This window comes from Nyctibius grandis, chromosome Z (assembly GCF_013368605.1).
Source record: "Nyctibius grandis isolate bNycGra1 chromosome Z, bNycGra1.pri, whole genome shotgun sequence".
In the NCBI taxonomy this organism is placed as follows: Eukaryota; Metazoa; Chordata; class Aves; order Nyctibiiformes; family Nyctibiidae; genus Nyctibius; species Nyctibius grandis.
In genome coordinates this window covers 88212706-88233253 of record NC_090695.1, presented here as the reverse complement: position 1 = coordinate 88233253, position 20548 = coordinate 88212706, and the positions used below count along the sequence as shown (strand labels likewise).

The following is a 20548-nucleotide window of genomic DNA, read 5'->3' as shown; positions in this document are numbered from 1 at the left end:
AGCTGCTGTTAATAACATGAATTAAAATGAGGCATAGAAAATAAAGAGACATTCAATTTAGGATAGAAATAGTTCAGGCCTGAGTATTTCATGTGTTAAAAGCCCCAGCCACAAGCGATTTTAAAGAATAAGTTAAAAAAAAATTCTGTGGTTCTTCCCTACAAAAACGAAGCTTACTGTAATCAACTTGCTTCAATAGGTGGCAATAGCCAATTATCAGTTTTAATCTGTCAAAGGAATTAAGAAATAAATCCCATTTAATTCTTCATGTTTGTTTCCTCTGGAGGAGAGGCAAAGTGACACTATAGTTCAGCTAGCAACTAGCAATCCTAAAATAGAAGAAAAGAATAATTTGTTTAGAGACATTTAGTTTGTATATTTGGCCAGTCCAACTCTTTGCATTTGTCCCCTCGTAATGATTCTAGTTTATATGGAGTACAACTGTCCCAAAGAATTACATAGTACACAGAAGTGGCTAAATCTTTCCATTTCTTCAGGGAAACTGCCTTTCTTTTCCCAGTTGAGTTTTAGTACTTTGGCCACAAACTTGGGAAAAAAAATAGCTGAATAGTTTGAATGATGCTCTCTGAGGACACAACTGTTTCTAATATATGTGATAAAAAGGGTGAAGACTAAGAGCAGCCATATATGGAAAATAACAGTATAATGGAAAATGATGACGTGCACTGAATGATCTAGTGCTGGGTAAAGCTCTAGTTCGGTTAATAGACTTGAGGCTGTATACTCTTTGGAGGGCGAGGAAAAAAGACCCGAGGCTTTCTCGGACAGTAGAGCCCAAACAGGCCATGAGATCTGAAACACGCTCTTGCAGAAAGCCGGGAAACAGAAAGCAGACAATGCCAGGATGCAAAACAGAGTCACTGTGTTTCCTGTGGTCCAGCCTGAATTGTGAAGAACAATAACTTCACAGGCAGAATTAACAAAAAATATCATGACTGAGTTTCTTCTTCTAATGCTAGAGTTATGCTATAATAGCCATACTGTTCAATGCTTACAGGAATCTTTTAGGCTCTTGGAAGACTACAGTTCTGAGATTGTAAAAATATTTGCTGCCTTTTCATTTTCCGTTGTTTTTTGAAATTTTTGTAATTTTCTGTTAAAAATCAGGTTCACCTGAAATTTGAAGGACAGACTTTTAGTCAGCTGAACAGAAAGGCAAGATTGAATATCCTGGTCAATTGTATCATTCACACCCCATTTCATATCTGCCACTACAAATTACAGTCTTGGACTAGCAGCCCTACAGCAATATTTGAAGCTTCCATCAGACAGCTTTATGCTTTGCTTTGGAGGCCCAATACATTTTGCTGTGCTATTTTTAAGTCAGCCTGGAATTTGATCTACAACGCAGAACACTGACAATCTCCCTGAACTGTCTGCTGTAGATCAGAGTTTTTAGTTGCTTGGAAAGCAATCAGATAAACATCAAATGAGTAACCTGTTAGAGCTGCTGTTGCCCCTTTTCTTGTTCTTAGTTTAAGAGACAGGATTTTGAGCATATGGTTACTGTCAGCAGGGTACTGCAGCTGACAAACGTTTGACAGAAATGCCTCACTGGACACAAAAGTGCTTGTTTCTGACATCTGGCATTCTAGCATCTGCAGTAAGTGGCACACAAGAACATAGGAAATGTCGCGGTGAGTCAGACCACGATCACCCATCCCTGACAGGGGCAGGGGGTGCTCTGTGGGAGAGCACATTTCTCTGACCAAAATCTGCAGTCCCTTCTCTTTGTACTCTCCAGAATCCCCAGTGGTAGAATGAGGGATGTTAGAGGGCATGTTGCTGCCCAGCCCTTCAGCAAATGTTTTCTAAACCCTCCACCTTTTGCCCGCTCAATGTTACAAAATCCTTCTGGCGTTCTTTGCTATCAGCACAGCATCTGAATACCTGACAGAGCTTATTTTCTGCAGTCTTGAAGATTTCTCTGTTCACTCTCTTCTCTGGGTCACTAGCGGTGATGCTGAATAAAAGTTAGTCTCTGGTATACCCTGCTACTGACATCTTTCCTACCAAGCCTTATTCTTTGCTTGCAATCTTTTAGTCTGCTTTCAAGCCATAGAAGAACCTTTCCCCCAGTACAGTGTCAGCCTGTTTGTTTGCTTTTGGCTTCCTGTAACACCTTTGTTCATGATGCTGTATTCATAATCCACAGCTCTGGTTCTACTTAAAGAAGGCTTCTCAGGCCTTGTGTTTACCTCTGATGATAGTAAAAAATCACCTCTTAATAGCTGTCAGATACTTTGACCCAGTCAAGGCAAATTAGATAAACTGGGGTAAAGCAATAGAACAGTAATTTATTCTTGTCAGTAAGACCAAGATGTTACCCCAACATGTTACTTAACTCTGTAACTACTTGCCAGTGGATCCAAAATGCTTTGAACAAAGTGACACTAAAGAAGAAAAAGAGAAAGTGACCAAAATCAGAGGCTATATCAAATGTAGACAATACATAATTAACACAATTATACAAAAAATAACAACAGTCTAATGAATGGTATCTGGTTAGGAAAACGTAGCCAGTTCAAAAATCAGTTTTAATAGGTAGGTCTAATGATACCAAACCTAGCATAAAATAGGCTGTCCCACTGTATGTCACGGCTGGTTGTACTCTCTTAAGAGCAACCCTTACTAATTGACATGTTGGACTGGTTGACAGCTTATTCTCATACCCCTCGCACTAATATCTTCATGTCTCTGTTAAAATTACACCAAGGACTAGTGTGCTCTGACATTAACAGAAACTGTTACATTGATTTCTCTGATAGGTTGTTCGGGCCTTTCCTTCTCAAAGAATTATTATCCATAGTCACAAAAGGGTTTGATTTTTTTTTTTTTTTAAAAGAAGTCAATGGCATGGTGCTATATCTAACATACACAGTGACTTCTCTGTTACTCTGTATTTATGTGTTTTCTTTTAAACAGATTCATTAAATATCTGAAATGGATTATGACCAGGTTAATGGATCAAGTCATGGAAAGAAACTATACCCTGAAATGCAGAGATGAAGGACAAGGGGACAACACGAAGAGCTGTCATCAGACTTGTCAGTTGTGACTTTTCTCCATGGTCATTGCCTCTTGAGTGTGCACTAACTGCAGTGGTTCATGCACCGTACTGGGCTTCCATAGGTAATTCTGGGATGTACTGTATGAACAAATAATATAAGCTATGTTCTCTTACAACAGGAAATCAATATGTTACTCAGATTTGATAAACTTTTGAATAAATACCATGTCACCTGAATGGACACAGTCTCCATACTGCTTAAGCAAGTTTTACAATCACACATTGAAAACTCTACCAGCCAGTAGTTCAAAGACAGCGCTCTCTCAGGGGAAAATACGCATGAGTGACTGCAAGGAGGTTCTGTTCAGGGCAGTATTACAGCAAGAACTGTGCTAGTAAAATATTTTATTTAAATCATGAGTTTTGAAATAGATCAGAGAGTGAATTTTATATAAGTCACTGGATTCATTATCTAACACAAGATACTTTGCAGATTGTTTAACCTCGTGTTCCTATGTACAGATGTGAAAGCAATATAATAAAGACTGACCTTTTCCATTAAAAAAGTTAAGCGGTCATTTGTTGGAGTTGTTCTTTTTTCATTTGAACAGAAAATAATTGAAATGTGCTTTCCAGGAAATTCCAGTTTTCCTACAAGTACCTGCAAGTAGTTCCAGATTGTTGAGATGGCCAGCATGTGGGAAATCCTTCTCGTGAACAACTACTTAAAAAATTCAGACCTGAACTGAAACACCAGGAACTGTGCACTAGGGGAAGCAGGGATGGACCCCACATATTGTTGAGGGCAGGTATTGTACTGGTTTTGTCTTACTATATTTTTTAGAAAAGTCTAATTTTTCATAACTGTGCAGTTGTTAAGCCAAGTTGATGTATCAAGAACATTTCAGATAAAGCAGAATTGAAAACATTTCTCCTGAGCTCTCTCCATGCACTACGTCTGTCCTCTGCAGTCTGTGTCTCTACCATCTGCTCCCAGCTCGGGCTTTTGGATCCAGACAGATGGTGTCATGAGTCTCTTGACATCCAGTATGAGGGAACAAGAGGGTGATGGTTTAGATCCCCCAGGAAACAATGACAAACTTGCATATCAAACTTTTTCCCTGGTGCTCTCAGTGTGTTGCACTCAAATGGCATTTTTTAACTCAGTGCAATAGAAATTAGCTCCCAGTCTCCAAAATTCTGTGCCCCAAATGCAATTTTCAGCTGCTCCTGCAAGAGGTAAAGCACTATCACTGAACTAAGTAGCTTTTCTCATCAGATACAATTTGGGGCCTTAAAACACTGACAATTGCTTTGTTCCATATAATCCCTGGCCTGCAATTCAGGGATGAAGTCACTTAGGACACAATATTCTAACACGTAAAGATACATTGAGGGAACTAAATCCCCATTTAGGCACCTACATAAAGAATAATCAAGCTTAGAGACTTGTTAAGCTTGTGTTCACATGCCCATTTGGTACTAACAGAAGAAAGGCTGAATTTTGCAACTGAAGGCAGCATTGCTGCTGCCTATATAATTACAAATTCATACTGTTCACAGCGACAGCTTACACTAATTTTTCAGGATCACATGTATGCCAGTTTAAGAACATGGTTCAGTTTGTCACAGGTACTTACTGCAGTATCTACTAGTTTGTAATCATTTCCCTGCAGTGGGTTTATGCCATACGATGCACAGATCAAGCAATACAAATTCCACCAAGTAATTCACTGTGGAGATTCTGAATCTTAGATCAAGATTTCTGATTTCTCAGAACAGCTCAGCTTCATACATTTAAAGGATGAGGAGCGTACGCAGATTACAGTATCTGACTACCATTGTAACACAAGATTTGGCATTTTAACAAGGCTTCTTTGACAACAAAAAGAGCGTGGGCATAAAGACAGTAGCATTCTTCTCATCCTAAAAGATTTTTAGAGCACAGATTTGATCAGAACCACTTTTTTAGGGTAGCCAGTGAATTCAGTCCTCTATACACAAGGCACTTATTCGACAAAAGCATTTTGGATAAGCTTTGTGCCACAAGAATATCCAGACTTTGAACCTTGATTAATTTTAGAACGTTTAACTGTAAAAAGTCTGAAAAGATGAAAATAACTTTTTGCTGTTATTAGCAGGCAGCTTCAGTCAGCACTTTTCTGTCTTCTAATTCTGGACTTACAGTCTGTTTGTTGGCATTGCAAGATCCCATTGCTTGTTAAGAAAGAATTATTTCTCCATTTCCAGACCACTGAACTGGTAAGCACCAGCAGGACCAACCTTCCTCCCTTGCACACAGTGATTTCCGTTAACCTATGATACAAAGCCTTGAGTATGTCATTATGTTCAGAAGCCAGCAGTGGTTTTATAGCCTTTCCAAGAGAAAAATCAAAATAATTTTCAACAGGTACTACAAGCTACTGTAAAAAGGAATACTTACTTTTATTAATACTTTAAAAAAGATGTATAAAGACAACCAAAACACTGTATCACAATTTACAATCTGTACATTATAAACATACATCTCCCACTAACTCATAGAAAGACAACAGCAGTATACCCAACATGATTTTATCAGTCCACACAGGGTCCTGTAACATTCAGCTGCCTGTGTAATATTTAGCACATTCTCAGATTCAGTCACAGTGAAGTGTAGCTGCAGAATATATCCCTAAAGGGGCATTTTGTCATCCAAAGCTTAGTTAAGGGAAGCCAAGACAAGGGCTCACCATAGACCTGCACAGCTGGAATGCCGCAGGCTGATGGGAACATCACACAAGATTTGTCTCAAACTATCTCCCATTCAAGAAGCTGAAAGAGGGGAGTGCAATAAGATTTTTTTCCATGACTCTGGCTAGAGTTTGGCTAGAGGGAAGAACCATGCAGAGAGTTAAGAAAAATGCCACTTTCTAGTTACAATCATATTCTCCACAGAGTTTTTCCACCTTGCTCTCTTGTACTGTTTCCTTCACATACTGTCTGGTTCCCTGCTTTCCTTTGATTAACAGAAACAACAAATCAGACTGACCTTCCTTCCTTCCTTCTTTCTTTAATTTGTCCACACTCCATCCCTGCTGTCAAGATTCTGCAGGCATTGAAACTTTAGCAGAGAAGTATAATTTGCGGGAAAGAACATAAAGATTGTGTTTTTGAACTGTTTAAATTGGGGACTTTTTTAAAACCACATAACAGAGTATTTGAGAGGTTAGTTGAGAAATTCTAGTTTGCATAGATCCTTGGGTCAGTATTGTCAGGGCTTCCTAGCAGAAGATATTTCAAGGAGGTTGTTGGGCTAACCCTGAGCTAACCGTGAAGCGGAGACCTTCCTTCCCAATTTGTGGCCTATTGAATATTCCTAGCTTTTAACGTCCCTTTTTGTTTTTCTGTCTCCAGACTGTATCTGGACAGGGAGCCAGAATGCTAGTCCTGACAATTGTCTCTGTACAATTATAAGTTCTCTCCACATTCACAGAGCTGAAACAAAAGAAAAGAAAAAAGGAGACAATTGTTTTGCTATCACAAGTCAGCAGGGCCAGTATTTGGCCCACACATCACTGAGACCAGCAGCACAGACACATGATAATGCTTTGAAATATGTTATTGTCTATCATTGCCTAGTTATTCATAATTCTGTAGAAGGCGGCCACATAAACTACACAGAGTAGTGATTTCACTGTCAAGTATAAAATCGATGCTTGTACATTTATGCTGCCACCTGCAAGTGAGAAATTAAATCCCAATCCAGGTATATGAATTTAACGTTTTCCTTTGAGATGGAGTAAAAACCTTTGAAGATTGTGACTTTGAGGATTTTTATGCAATAAACTGAAGCTATTTGTATGCATTTGGATTTCTGCAATAATGTCAGAAAAATCCTTAAATGTTTTCCAGTTTTAATTCCTTTCTTCTCTTTGCTTCTTTTTTTCCCAATCTTTTTGAAGGATTCTGTAACAAGAGAGTGATAGAAAATATCTTTCTAGCTGCCACAAAACCAAATTGTGTTGTCTCAGGGAGCCAGGGTTTATGTTACCTTTATGGGATCATCTGAATCTACACACTGATCCTAGAGTCCAGCTGCTGAAGGTGTTCCAGAACTCCATAGGGAATGGTGGGATTCCACATCCTGTAAGGGCAAATTCAGAAAGGAAGGAGATTTTAAGTGTAATTTTCTTCACAGTTTTTTTGATGTGTTTGGTATGTTTGTGTTTTGTTTTGTTTTTGAAGTTGCCTTTCCCTTTTGAATATCATTCTATAAAAGTATTCAAGCTATGGAACAAATGAAAACACATTTTCATTCAGAAGAAAGCAGTTCACTCCCCCATAACCTGTCTGACTCTGGTTATAGGACACACTACAGCCCTGTCTTTAGCTTTCTATCAAACTCCCTTCCCCTGAATGCATACTGGCAACTTCAGTCTATTTAGCCTTTCATGATGGCTGCTCATTGTTTATCCTTCAAATACCAGTCCTGCAGCACAGAGTAAGTCAGGTACTCTGGGAGGGTAGAAGATTGACAAAGTGAGGCTCAATGTAAACTATGCTTAAAGCAGGACAAGCCTGCTTGCCTGGGACGATTGGCAATTAGTGCAGCTGAAACCAGAGACAACATTTTTAACATTTCTGTGACTGCTTTTGGTTTTTGGTGATGTCTTTTTTTGTGCCTCTTATAAATCTGACAAATACAGAACAGAGCTTTAGCATGAATTCTAACCCAATTTACAGAATGAAGATAAAGCAAGCAGCATATCAAGAGACTTACACCAAGTTCTTTATGTGGGGACATTTTCGTAGGCTGTCAGTCAGCTGCTGGGCTCCAACACCAGTTATCTTGTTATACTGAACACTGAGGAAAAAAAAAACTTTGTTAATCCAGATCACATAATGTAGCAGTGTAATCAAACATTTCATTCAAAATCAAAAGCACTATACAGGCTTATCTGCAGATGGGGGAAGAAAAAGAAAAAAAACAAAATAGATCCTTGATTCAAAAAACCCGTAATAAAATACTCAAAAGGTCAAACAGAAACTTAATTTAGTTCATCTGAGGGATTCCTTATTCTATGTACCCAAGGTCCTTCTCCAACTCTCCATGACCTTATTCTTGCATCTTAAAACTGATATTTTTTTTTTTTTTACGGTGAACCGCTCCTGAATCCTTTCTAACCACTGACTATCTGGACTCTGCATAAGCACATTTTCCCTGTGAAATTTCCCTGAAATTTTCTTCCTCAAATTCTGTCTCCTCTACCCCGAGCTTGAAAGATTTGAATTTTCAGTATCCAAGCAAGGAAGCTTTCCTTCTCAAAGGATTTCATACTCACTCTAGAACTCTTAAAGATGCCATCGCAGGAAGAACTTTCGCAAGATTTTCTGCTCCAAAATCACAAATACTATTATTGTACAAGCTGCAGAAAACCAAACCAGTATAGTCACAATTGAATAATGGATAATGTAAAAAGATTATATATTAGATCAAGGAATTTCAAATATGGCTAGTACATCAAACTTCCAATTTATTCTTATCTATTTGCAGTTAATGTTTAAAACAGTTTCATATTTTCTGTATCAATTAAGGCAAGTGGTGAAATCCCTCCTTCAGCTAGCACAGCTACAGCAAAAAGAGGTCCTGATTCTTGATGAATAATGAGAACATTTCTGTCTTCATTAGATCAAATTAAAAATCTGCAAGAAAATGAAGCTCAAGAGATTTGGGGCACAGCATCCGAAAGATTTCCACATGAGCAAATTATTCCAGAATTACACATCATGGTTTCTTCACTTCATTCAGGCCTATGCCAGACATTTTAATGAGGTGGGATGGACCATTGGTCCCATATCAGGAAACACACACCGCCTCGTTGCTGGCTTAGGGCTTAGCACTGCACTTACCAAGCTTGCAGTGGATCATGGCCCTGGGTGCGCATTTGTACAGTGTATTATTCATAAGTGGGTATTATGGACTGGATTTAAAAATCAGTACAGTTCTCATTATATTCCTGAGATATCCTTCTGTATGTCTACACTGGGTCATACATTTCTCTCCTCTTCTCTCTAAAAGCTTTATGCAAGAATGGAGTCAAAAGCCTGGCTGCTGCACAGTGTACATATTTGTTCCATGTTCAGTAATTTCTGACAGAGATAGCAATGTATGTTGTATAAAACAACTGAACAGGATACAACTACTTACCTTAGTGTCTTTAACGACGACAAGGAAGGAAGAGCTGTAGCTAGTTTCTCCGCACCCACATCTGTTATCTTATTCTGTGATAAGCTAGTGAGAGAGATCGCTTTGTTAGTTAAACACATTTATTCTAATCTATTAGAATGTGGGGAAAAATTGTTTTTGATGTCTTTTTTATATAATTCGGACAGTCTGTTTAGACCAAATGCAGGGAAAAGGACAAATTACAGCCCTTGAAGGGAAATGAGGAATTGCTATAGGATTAACCTATTTCTCTAAAGAATGTACAGATTAAGTATGTCCATAGACTCATTGGTCTTCCGTGCCCATAGGTTAGTTGTGCCCATACTTGTTAACACACAGTCCTTCAAGGCTCTAGGTTTAATCTATTTCTTTTCAAAATTTTCCAGAACTGTTAACCTTGCACTTACTTTAATGTTTCCAGCGATGTCAGGGTTGGAAAGACTTCAGAGAGACTCTTTGCTCCTTCATCTCCTATGCCATTTTCACTCAGAGCATCAAGGCTGGGTGATGACAAAGAGAGAATTAGCTTCCCTTTAAATATAGATTTTTGCAGTTTATTCACCTCAGAGACCACTCTATGTATCTTGAGAAGCTCCTTCTCTGCAGTAGCCTCAATCAGCAAGAAGCATCATACAAATTACAGCTTTCTGCTTTCCAAATTTACAGTGTAAGAAATTATTTTTTTTGCTAGTTGAATGGCTTGACCCATTTCCTTTGATGTGCAAATGGTAGTGCTTAATGCCTTGCTTCCACTGTACATTGAAGATTATTAAAATGGTTATTAAACAGCTGTATTCCAGCTATGCTGAAATGAGATTTCCTGTGCTCACAGAAATACAGAACTGACAAAATCCAGCAGATGCTGTAAATCCCTGCCTAAACAGCTCCTTCTCCAGATAGGAAATATTAGAAATGAAGTTTTTCCTCATTCAGGTATCCAGAAGGAAAGAGTGTTAGATAGTCACAATTTTAGATACTGTATCCCCTTCTAATCTGACAGAAAACACTGGGATACATTGGACTCATTCCAATTTTAAAGCTTTATTGTTTTCCCAAAATATCGTGGGAAGGCCAGACACCATACAGACAAATGGCCAATGGGCTGAGCCAGTGAGGCCAAAGGCCCTCTCAAAACCCAGTAATCTTCCCACAGAGATGACGGCAGAATATTGACTATTGTTGCTACAATTGTTTCTAGTGTAAAGAAGCTTAAAATTCAGGGACAGCTGGTTTGTCACAGATACAAGGGAATAAATAGTAACTGGAATTCTTAAAACTCTATTTCTAATACTGCTCCTAGTAAAGGAGGAGACAAAGACTGTGTGAAAACACATGGGCAGAACAAAACCAGATACTAGCTGAGTATGGCTTTTTTATATCTTTTATATGAATCAAATCCATAAAGCTCAACCTCTTACGAGTTCTACCAGAAGTTCAGGATGTTCATTGACACCAGAAGGGGCACAGCACTGGTACAAATACTGAAGTTAACCCCCAAATTTAACACTGCTTCTGGTTCAGGAGGGAGCCTGTTCTCTCCTGGGGCAGACATGACCGTGAGTCCCTCAGAAACCTCAACACAAGGGACCCTGGGGCTTGGGAACGTTGTGGAGCTTGAGCGAATAAGTAATCTGCAGGCAGTGTTGATCAGAGCCATGGCAGGAAGGGGAGCACCCATGGGGGCTCTGTACTGAACCTTTCCCACAAGCTTTTAACCATGGAGGAATGCACAGGGAAGTGACTGAAGGGGTATAGAATGAACTGCTACCAAGTGTCTTAAGGGAGGGTGAAGAGAGCTAGCTTTTAGTCTGCTGTTATATTCTCTGAATGTTTTTGTTGTTCAGTTTGTTCATCAAAGCAAGTAGTTTTGTTGGCAATTAAAATGTTTCTTGGGTACATGAGCTCCCCCGTCATCAAGGGCTGCTGAGGAGCAACATTAGCAAAGGTAATTCTTTAGCATTACTCACTCTAAATGCTGAAGTGATGGAAATGCTGCAAGAATTTCCACGAGTTTTAGGAATCCCTGAAGGCCACATACAGGACCCAGCCTGGAAGAAAATAAATATAGACATGCAGCAGTTTTTTCACATGCGCAGAAACAGCAAAAGTTATGAATTTTTATGTTCTTCCACTGCAGCCCCAAGTGCAAGCTAGTTTACACTCTTCAGAAGCAGCCATTCCCTACAATCTGCAGCAAGGATTTCCACTTTGAAGCCCCCAGGTGAGGACCCCACAAGGCTAACATCAGACAGAGCAGAGCTACTCACACAGAAGCAGTGGTACATGCATTTGCCACTTTTTTTGTTAGTCTTTGCAAGACTTATCTCACTTGTTTCTGATTCCTGTATTTCTGTTCTTTTTCTGTTTTGTTTTGTTTTGTTTTTTTGTCAAGTTTTTCATTTTAAGTTTTATAATCTTGATAACTGATATGAAAAAAATACTATCTTCTTTTTGTCCCAACTGTTGGCAATTCAGACTAACTTAAGATCAACATTTTACTGCAGCTGAAAGCATAAATTGAACTTTAATATTCCAGTTCCAAGCATTTGTCCCTCAGATGATAACCTCTCATTTGGAGTTTCCTTGGTATCATAACAAGTTCAGCCTAGTTAAAAGGATCGGCATTTTAACCAAAAGCTTAAAATAAAGGGAAAGTAGAAGAGGAAATGAGAAGAGAAAGCATAAAATCAGAAGTGAGGCCAAGCATAGCAGTTCTAGACTGGGTCAGATGTGAAGAGCAAGAAACAGATGGAGACCTGATGAGAGTTCTCCATCGCACTGGTACAATTTCTGCCCAAACTCATTCACTTGCTATGGCGGGATATTTTAAGCAACAGAATACCCTTGGAGGCTGCTTACAGTTTGTGGGGAAAAAAAGAAACATTACTACACCTCACTTTTAAAGTGTTTCCAAGTCAATCTTCGTTCTTCCAGGAAAACGGTGCTAAATATTTCATTTGGGAGGCATTCTCTAACCTTATTCTCTCATGGCCTAAGCTCTGATAGGGCAGAAAATTACATCAGAAGATTCAGATGGAAAAGCTGAGCATTTCTGGGGAAAAAATATTTCCCAGGTAGCTGGATCACAATCAAGACATTTCATACCCTGTGGCACAAGACCTACGTCTGTGAATAAAGAGCTAACTTGTAGTAAAATAAAACAAAATTGATAGAACCATGTTGATCTGTATCACTGCAGGAGCCAGAAATGATGTTTTTTGAGTTTTGGCCATAACTTAATAAATCTAGTTGAGAAAAGCAAAATAGCAATAAATGGGGTTTACTTAATGCTTTACCATAAACTAACTATACATCAGTTCAATGACTGTAGCCAACATTCACGGCTCTTCTCAGTCTTAAATGTGATCATATATCAAGCAACAGAGAAGTGTATCACTTACGCAAATTCTAGTTTTCTGAGGTTTTTGATGGCAGGAATTTCATAGCTGCTGCAACCAGATGCATCTTGCACACTAAATAAATCACAGTAGAACCAGAGTATAATAAATATTTTAGCAACCAAAATAGCACTTTAAAAATAATTTCTTAGCAAACTTTTACAGGAAATAAACCACTGCTGCATTAACTGAGGAACCAGGGAACTTCAGAGTAACTTCTGCTCCAACCTTTCTTCATTCAGTTCATGTCAATCTGATAATTGCCTTTCATAATGCAGTCATTTGCTTTTTTTCCAATAAAACTTAAAAATACATTCTTCTAAATCAAATATTTTCTGTCAAAAATGAAACTTATTTTGTGCATATTTTAATCAAAATACTCTGCCTGTGTTAAAATGGAAGTCACCATTTTTATTTAAAAAAAAAAAAACAACCAAAATACTTTATTTATGCATGTTTTTAATTGCAACCAATCCCCTAGCCACATCATGAGCAGGGATGAAACACAGGGTTTATAGATCACATAACACAAGCTTTTACCTCCTAAGCTAAAGGATTGACTCGGGTCATTTGTGAATGGTGCAAAACAAGCCTTCATTTATGGCCCAGCTGCTACAGAGGCGGGGGAATTAGCCCAAATTATGTACCTGAAAGCAACTGGAAGACAGCATACTCAGAGATTAAAAAGAAACCTGAAGAAAAAAATGACAGCTGGCTTTTTTATTGGCAGTTTTGATAAATATTCTGCATGGTGCCATCATTGCTCCTCCCTGCCATGACAACCACCACACATCGGGGTAGGGGAACAATCTGAGATGATGCAAGAGCTTGTACTGCCTTAGTTACTTCTCCTTTGGACAAGCAGAGGACTCCATTCTCCAGCACTGTCAGTGAACCCCCATTTTCTTAAATCGCTAGTATACTAAGAGGACTTTTGACAGTAAATGAGCCTACCAATTGATCATCTTCTCCCGCATCTCTACAAGGTCTGAAAGGTCACTGACATCCTTCATTGTCTTTGCCTTAAAGGGATCAAGAACAAATTTCTCTGTTGATGCTCTTAGCAGTTTGTAGTCTTTTGTCTGTTCTAAAGATTTCCAGAGCTTGACTGTATCACTGAGGGAGGCCCTGTGAAGTGACAAAACATGTGAAATCAACAGATACGACTGCTGTTGTTGCATGAAAATGTTATCTACATACAGTTCTATGAATGACACTACTATCTACAAAGAATGACCAACCTGAATGATGCCACATTCTTTAGGCCAACCAAGTCTTTTAGCCCTTGCATGTCAATGCTGCTGTTTTGCAAATCCAAGGAAAACTCTTTTTTTGACATTTTAAAAATAGAGTGCAGTACATGAACATCAGGTGGTGTAAGAACTATGCCCAGAAAAGACAGGTCTGGCTTGAGCCTTAAGGCCACATGCTGCAAAAGATAATTGCTTTGTGTTTCATAAATACAGTGTAAAAGCTCCAGTAACCTCTCTGGACAGAGGTCATTCATCTGCAGCCTTCTAATATATTTCAAAAGTGTTTTCTGCTTCTTGGTTGATTGTTTTACATCGTTCTTTGAAAGCGAGCAGAAGTAGGGGTCATCCTGGAGGAACAACAATCCGGCCAAAAATCGAGGCACTAAATCTAACCAGTTATAAGGTTTTTTCTTCTTGGATGGAAAAGACAGGTACTTTGTTAGACTTTTATCCTTGATGACTTCCGCTAACAAAAGGTGAAGCGCACCCAAGAAATTCTGAATGACAAAATCAGAGAACGTGCTCCCAAATTCCTCTTCTTCACTATCTGAATGTCTGGGAAATGCAAATGGCAGGAAAAATCCATATTTCAGAGCAAACTCATTAACTTCCTTAGAAGGAAGATGACGACTTTTCATGGCACTTTGGTGCTTTTCTCCGAGATACCAGGCTATGCGGGCTAGCGTAGCAAGACTCTCTTGATTTTGCATGGCTGTAACATCTGTTTCCATAGGTATCTTTTGCTGAACAAATTTCAGGAGGACTGTAGTAAGAGTTGAAGGAAGGCTTTTGTCTCCCATTTCAAGTAATGTCTCACAGAGAAAACAAACAAATCTGCACACAACAGGGCTGTAACAATGACTGAACAAGTACTCATGCTCTTTGATTAACTTCAGTGCATTATCACAGTAGGGTAATCCTTCAAAGTATTTGGTCATGTACAATTCTCTCTGCTGAGGGGAAAATCCTACTATTTCAATAGTCTTATCCACTTTGGACACACACTGGTACACCTTATCTTTTGGTCTTGCTGTAAGTAATAAAGTACAACCATTGAGTATCTTTTTTTGGATGAGTCCTGAAAGCAGCTCCTTTATACTGCACGACTCCTTTTCAGGCTGGCTGGCCAAGCGACGAGGAAAATTCTCATGATCATGCAACCCTTCAAAACCATCAAAAACCAGAAGGACTTTAGCAGGATTTTGCAATATATACTCAAAGACCTCATTGCTTCCCTCTTGAGGTTTTACAAAAAATTCAAGGAGCAGATCCTTCAGGCTGTATTGCTTCTCAGGCAAGCTTATTTGTTTGCAGTCAAACCAAAACACAAATTCAAATTGAGAAAACTCTCCATTGGACCAGTCCTGGCAGATCTTCTGAACAAGAATGCTTTTGCCCATTCCTGCTTTTCCTAGCACCACAATCACTTTAGTCTCTAAGTCTTTACCTCCCACGATTTGAAATATTTGGCTTCTTTTAAGGGCTACCTTTTCCTTCCCTTGCAGACTGCAAATTACCCGCTCCTTTTCCATTGCTTTTACACTGTTCTTCCCAGTCTTGGTTTCAGTTTGGATTTGAACCAGTGTCCTGTCAATAAACAGGTGATCAAGAGTTACTTCACGCTCCATGGCCACAGATTTGCACACGTCTCGGAAATAATCCATAAGTGATGTACAGAAAGCTTCCACTGGCTCTAGAGAAATAAAAAGCACACACAAACTGAAGAAACCAGTACACAAGTTACAACATTGCTTCATGGTGGTTTAAGTACATAATTGTAATATGGTCAAAATACATCAGTTCCCGTAAAGCAAGCAGGTCTGGATTTATCCCATGCAGGCATAATACACACTTTTAGACCTATGAACTGAATAATTTTGGAGGCATCTATGCATATGATAAAACCAACTAAGTACACTGACCTTCTAAGTAGGTACTACAGCTAGATATCTAAAGGTAGACAAGTCTAACATCTTAAAAACAGGAATTGTGCTCAGACACGTGGAACAGCTTCACAAATTGTTGAATGACAATTCCTACAACAAGTAGCTTTTCTGCATGGAAAGCAACACAGAAAAATTAGCCAAAAAATACTGGAAGTTTTAAGTTCAAGAGATCTAAACTCACTCGGTCTTTTGAAAGGTTCTTCAGAAGGAATTATGGGAACTCGGACTTCTTTGAACATTTCTAAACCTGGAGAAACAAAACAATATACTTGAGGAAGACACCTAGATAGTAATTGATTCAGGTTTACTCATTTTAACAATAAGACTAATGCAAATTTTCAAGTTCATTGCAACATATATTATGTATCATCCAGAGAAAGAGATATTTTGTTTACTTTACAAGGGAAAGGAAAAAAATCCTCACAGAAGTACAATTCAGCTGACACGAACTGCTGCAGGCAGTATGACACAAAACAAGATGACAGCTGTTCTGACAGTTGTATGAAGCAGAAGACCTGTCATAACAAGGTGACATCCACTTTTCAAATTCTCGTTCACACATAGGACTTCTTTATGTCACCAAAAGCAATAGCTTCCTTTTGTTATTCTATACTTTGTAACCAAGCATGAAGGATGAAAGTCACAGAGAAGTGACTATTGGTAACAGAATTTACCCATTACTCTTCCTGACAAAGTACTGTCACTGTCCAATTTTCTTTCTTTTTGCCTGTTTGTTTTCATACTACTGCAGCCTTTTGCAGTTGATCAGATGGGCAGTGTCTGCCATACACAAAGAAATTGGGAATTTTTTGGGGAAAGCATATTTTCTACAGTCTGGTAATGACAGAGTATCAGTTTTGACAAAACTTTCAGTAGGAAAAGCTTTGCAGACACAGGACAGAATTTAAATTGACAGAGATTGTAACAAACCCCACCTCAACAACAGTCTTTTGGTAACCACACTCAGCAGAGATGTGGAAAAAACAAAACAAAACAGGTTAATCTCCCTAGATTTGTGCAAATGTATTTATTACCATAATATTTGGTTCATCTTGATGTAGAATGTGGTTTAAAGAAAATACAAATCCTAAAATTTCAGAGATTAAATAAAATCAACAGAATGGAAAACCAAGAAAGGCTGTAATGAGACATTTAGATGGGAAGCAACATTGGTCAAATCAATCATGTTAATCATTTTTTAAAAACGAAAAGAGACTGGCTTGGTAGCTTACGTGCTAATTTTTCTGCTGCATTTGGGATTCTGAAGCTTGCGACATACATGTGTTGTGCTGCTGTAAATCAGTTGGGATTATTGGCATTGTGTATTCACATAAACAGTATATATCATTTACAAGTACCTCCCCAAACCTAGGGGTATTTGCCTATTAATCCCTGCTTTAACATTTTGCTCTGTGGGGTGGTGTTAGCCACCAGAGGGCAACAAAAGAGTTGTTCTAAACTGCAAGCAGCTGTCATCCCCAGGGTGCTCAGAGCTGGAAACTAAATACCCACTGAAAGCAAACTCCCTGTTCTAACAGCTCTCCGAGGGCTGGAAGAAAAGCACTTGTCTTGAGGAAATTTTGCTACCACAGATGGGACTGTTATACCTTGACCAAGGCTCTGATTTCTTTATAAGCCTTTCTGCATATTAGGCTTTTGTCTTGTTTAGTTAAATAAGTCATCATCATTTTGATTTTGGGGCTTCCATGTGAGCTGTCTGCAGTCGGGCTTCCAGCACCGAGCATTTAAGATGCTCAGGCCATGCCAGTACCAGCACAACTTCCACTTCTGATGGTGCTCAATCACACTGGGCTTTTGTATTGTTTTAACTAGACAAGAAAACCTCTGGACTTCAAGAAACTGGACTTCACAGCTAATATATAGCTAAACCTGTAGCTCTACAACCCCTTATCTGCTCTGTATTTTGGACTAGACTAAGCAGCCAGTGATCAGTACAAAGAAGGAAATGACATTAATTTTTATATTCCTCAATAAAGTCGGCATGAGTAAAGCCTGAAAGGGAGTACTGGCTTTGGGTAGAAGCAATATGCTCCCTCTCCCAATCCAAAGTACTGTATATATAAAAATTCATTTTCTACTTACCACATAAACTAACTGGAAGACTTGGGGATATCAATGTTTCCATGGAAGAAGTCAGCACTGGCAAGAAACAAATGATAGTTTTCAGCCTATCATAGCTATCAGTCACTGAAATGAGGGAACTTAGTACTTTGTTGACAGCACGGATTTTCCAGTACTTTCTGCCTATTTATGTGGATAAAAGGTTATTGCTCTTACCTGGATATATTATAACATCAGATGTGCCGTTTCCAATAACAAGTATCTGCTGAGGAGGATCTGCAAAGCCTGTATTCTCTTGGCTCCCTTTCACACCGACAGGTAGACACTCTGGAATCAAAGGTGCTGAGGATCCTGAAATGGATGCAGAATAATTATTCTTCTGTTTTTAAAGGCTCCTGGTTTCTAAAGGTTCCTAAGAAAGAAAAAGCTTTCTAAAAGCTACTTATCCCTTCTGGTAGCTTCTGGGCAAATATTCCCAGTGGAGAGTTTATGAACCAGAATTCATAGGATCACATGAGGTCCATAGAATCCATTAAGCAAAAACTCTTAGAAGGTACAATGAATGCGAAATACAAGGGATTACCCAGCTTTTCATGACCACTGGTTTTTGGTAGTCTAAAGAGAAATTCTATTAACATAAGGAAAAGTGCTTAAGGCTAAGTCTGCAAATATTTGGACCAGAGATCCAGAAGAGAGAAAAAGTGTAAATACGATGTTTAATTTTACCATCCTTTGCACTACATCTTTCCCACATAATTGCACATCATGCAGCTTGTAAAAGCAGCTAGAAAGCATCCTCCCTCTGAACCCACACTAGGAAATTTTTTTGATGATGCAGTGCTTGCAATTTAATCAGCCATAGCTCTGCGTTTCTGTAGGTGTGACAGAATTTCTTCTGCTACTTTGTGCTGTTTCAGCTAGCATCAGATACTTCAAGACTTCTAACTTATCCACTGCTTTTTGGTTCATTTCCAGCATAGATTTAACTGTGAAAGGTGTTGAATTGTGTCTTTGTCATTAGCACTTGCCAGTGTACCACGAGCACCCTCTGCGACACAACATGATCAAGGCAAGGTGGTTACACAGCCCATCACTTGGATTGGTACTCAGTTTTTGGGAACAAAATTCCAACCTAGATTTTGCTCTACTACTGCAAATATAATTATCCCACAGTCTTTTACAGACCTCTGGATGAAAAAGAAATTGGAACTAAACCAAAGTTTATTAATGAAAATTTTGTGATTTCCTAAGTAAGTTGTTATTTCGATTAGCATATAGTAAAGAATGTTCTCTTATTGCTTAACCTGCACTTCACCAATTAAATGAAAGACTCATTCTATTTCATTAGGGGCAATGCACTTTTAATTTCCCTTGAATATTTTTCATTCTTTTAGTAGGTGCCACACTTTCAAGTGCGTGATTGAAACAACTGCCATACTTGTTTTACCTGCCATTGTTCATGGTCAACGACCAGATTTATAAGAGTTTTCCCCTTGTATAAATCAACCTGTGTACAGGTTCACACCTATAGCTATACTGTACGTACCAGGAATTATGAAACTTCTTTCCAACGCATTGGTAGCAGAAACAGGACAGGACATGTGCTGGTTAGTTAGTGAGGTGGAGCTAGCTGCATGGCTGTTGAGAGGCACAGCTAAGAAACTGCCATTCCCTGCAGACACTGCAGGGACTTCCACTTGAAAAAAAAAAAAAAGCAAAATAAAAGGAGAAAGTTATTTCATTGCTAGAAGTTAAGGGGGCCAAAGAAGAGGTCTCAATAGATATCATAAACCACTTGATTCTGATCAGTTGTGTTTTGATTTTCCAAAAGCAAGAACAATTCACAATAGCTTTCTGAAATTTACTCAGGTCTCAAAATCACAGAATCACAGAATCATCTTGGTTAGAAAGGACCTTTAAGATCATCGAGTCCAACCATCAACCCAACACTACCAAGTCAACCACTAAACAATATCCCTAAACAATATCCCTAAGCACCACATCTACTCATCTTTTAAATACCTCCAGGAATGGTGACTCCACCACTTCCCTGGGCAGCCCGTTCCACTGCTTGGTAACCCTTTCGGTGAAGAAATTTTTCCTGATATCCAATCTAAACCTCTCCTGGTGCAACTTGAGGCCGTTTCCTCTCATCCTATCGCTTGTTACCTGGGAGAAGAGACTAACACCCTCCTCACTACAACCTTCTTTCAGGTACTTGTATACAGCAATAAGGCCTCCCCTGAACCTCCTTTTCTCCAGGCTAAACAACCTCAGTTCCCTCAGCTGCTCCTCATAAGACTTGTTCTCTAGACCCTTCACCAGTGTCGTTGCCCTTCTTTGGACTTACTCCAGTACCTCAATGTCTGTCTTGTAGTAAGGGGCCCAAAACTGAACACAGTGTTCAAGGTGTGAATCTAAAAGGTATTTATGAAATTCTGTAGTAGGTTACTTTTTTTCCAGTAGTTCACTCTCTTAATTTTCTTTTTCTTCATCTTTCCTGGCCTGTCTTCTTTCTAGAAACCTTCAGATGTGTTTAGATGTAAATGCTCTTACACATGGATGATTGACAGATAAGACATAACAACATCTTGCATTGGCTGTACTAAGTTTCCCAAACACTGTTTGTT

General features: G+C 38.9%; 2 protein-coding genes across 4 annotated transcripts in view; one reads left to right on the top strand and one right to left on the bottom strand.

Annotated features, from left to right (window-relative positions):
* Positions 1-20548, top strand: part of DEXI (Dexi homolog) — a 43259-nt gene that overhangs the window by 4546 nt on the left and 18165 nt on the right. For 2 of the 3 annotated variants that reach the window (XM_068423071.1, XM_068423070.1), the window contains exons 2-3: positions 2947-3153; positions 3668-3840. The gene's annotated coding sequence lies outside the window, so the exon portion shown is untranslated. Of the gene's footprint in view, positions 1-2946; positions 3598-3667; positions 3841-20548 lie in introns of those variants that run through there. The other variant, XM_068423069.1, reaches the window with a different exon arrangement.
* The window catches only part of CIITA (class II major histocompatibility complex transactivator), a 28877-nt gene continuing 15413 nt past the window's right edge, over positions 7085-20548 (bottom strand). The window contains exons 7-19 of the mRNA XM_068423068.1: positions 19465-19614; positions 18135-18275; positions 17940-17996; positions 16018-16083; positions 13879-15583; positions 13592-13765; positions 12641-12712; positions 11207-11287; positions 9647-9739; positions 9222-9305; positions 8356-8439; positions 7794-7877; positions 7085-7157 (exon numbers count right to left, since the gene is read on the bottom strand). Of these exons, the coding sequence (XP_068279169.1) occupies positions 7085-7157; positions 7794-7877; positions 8356-8439; positions 9222-9305; positions 9647-9739; positions 11207-11287; positions 12641-12712; positions 13592-13765; positions 13879-15583; positions 16018-16083; positions 17940-17996; positions 18135-18275; positions 19465-19614 (2864 nt within the window). The remainder of the gene's footprint in view (positions 7158-7793; positions 7878-8355; positions 8440-9221; positions 9306-9646; positions 9740-11206; positions 11288-12640; positions 12713-13591; positions 13766-13878; positions 15584-16017; positions 16084-17939; positions 17997-18134; positions 18276-19464; positions 19615-20548) is intronic.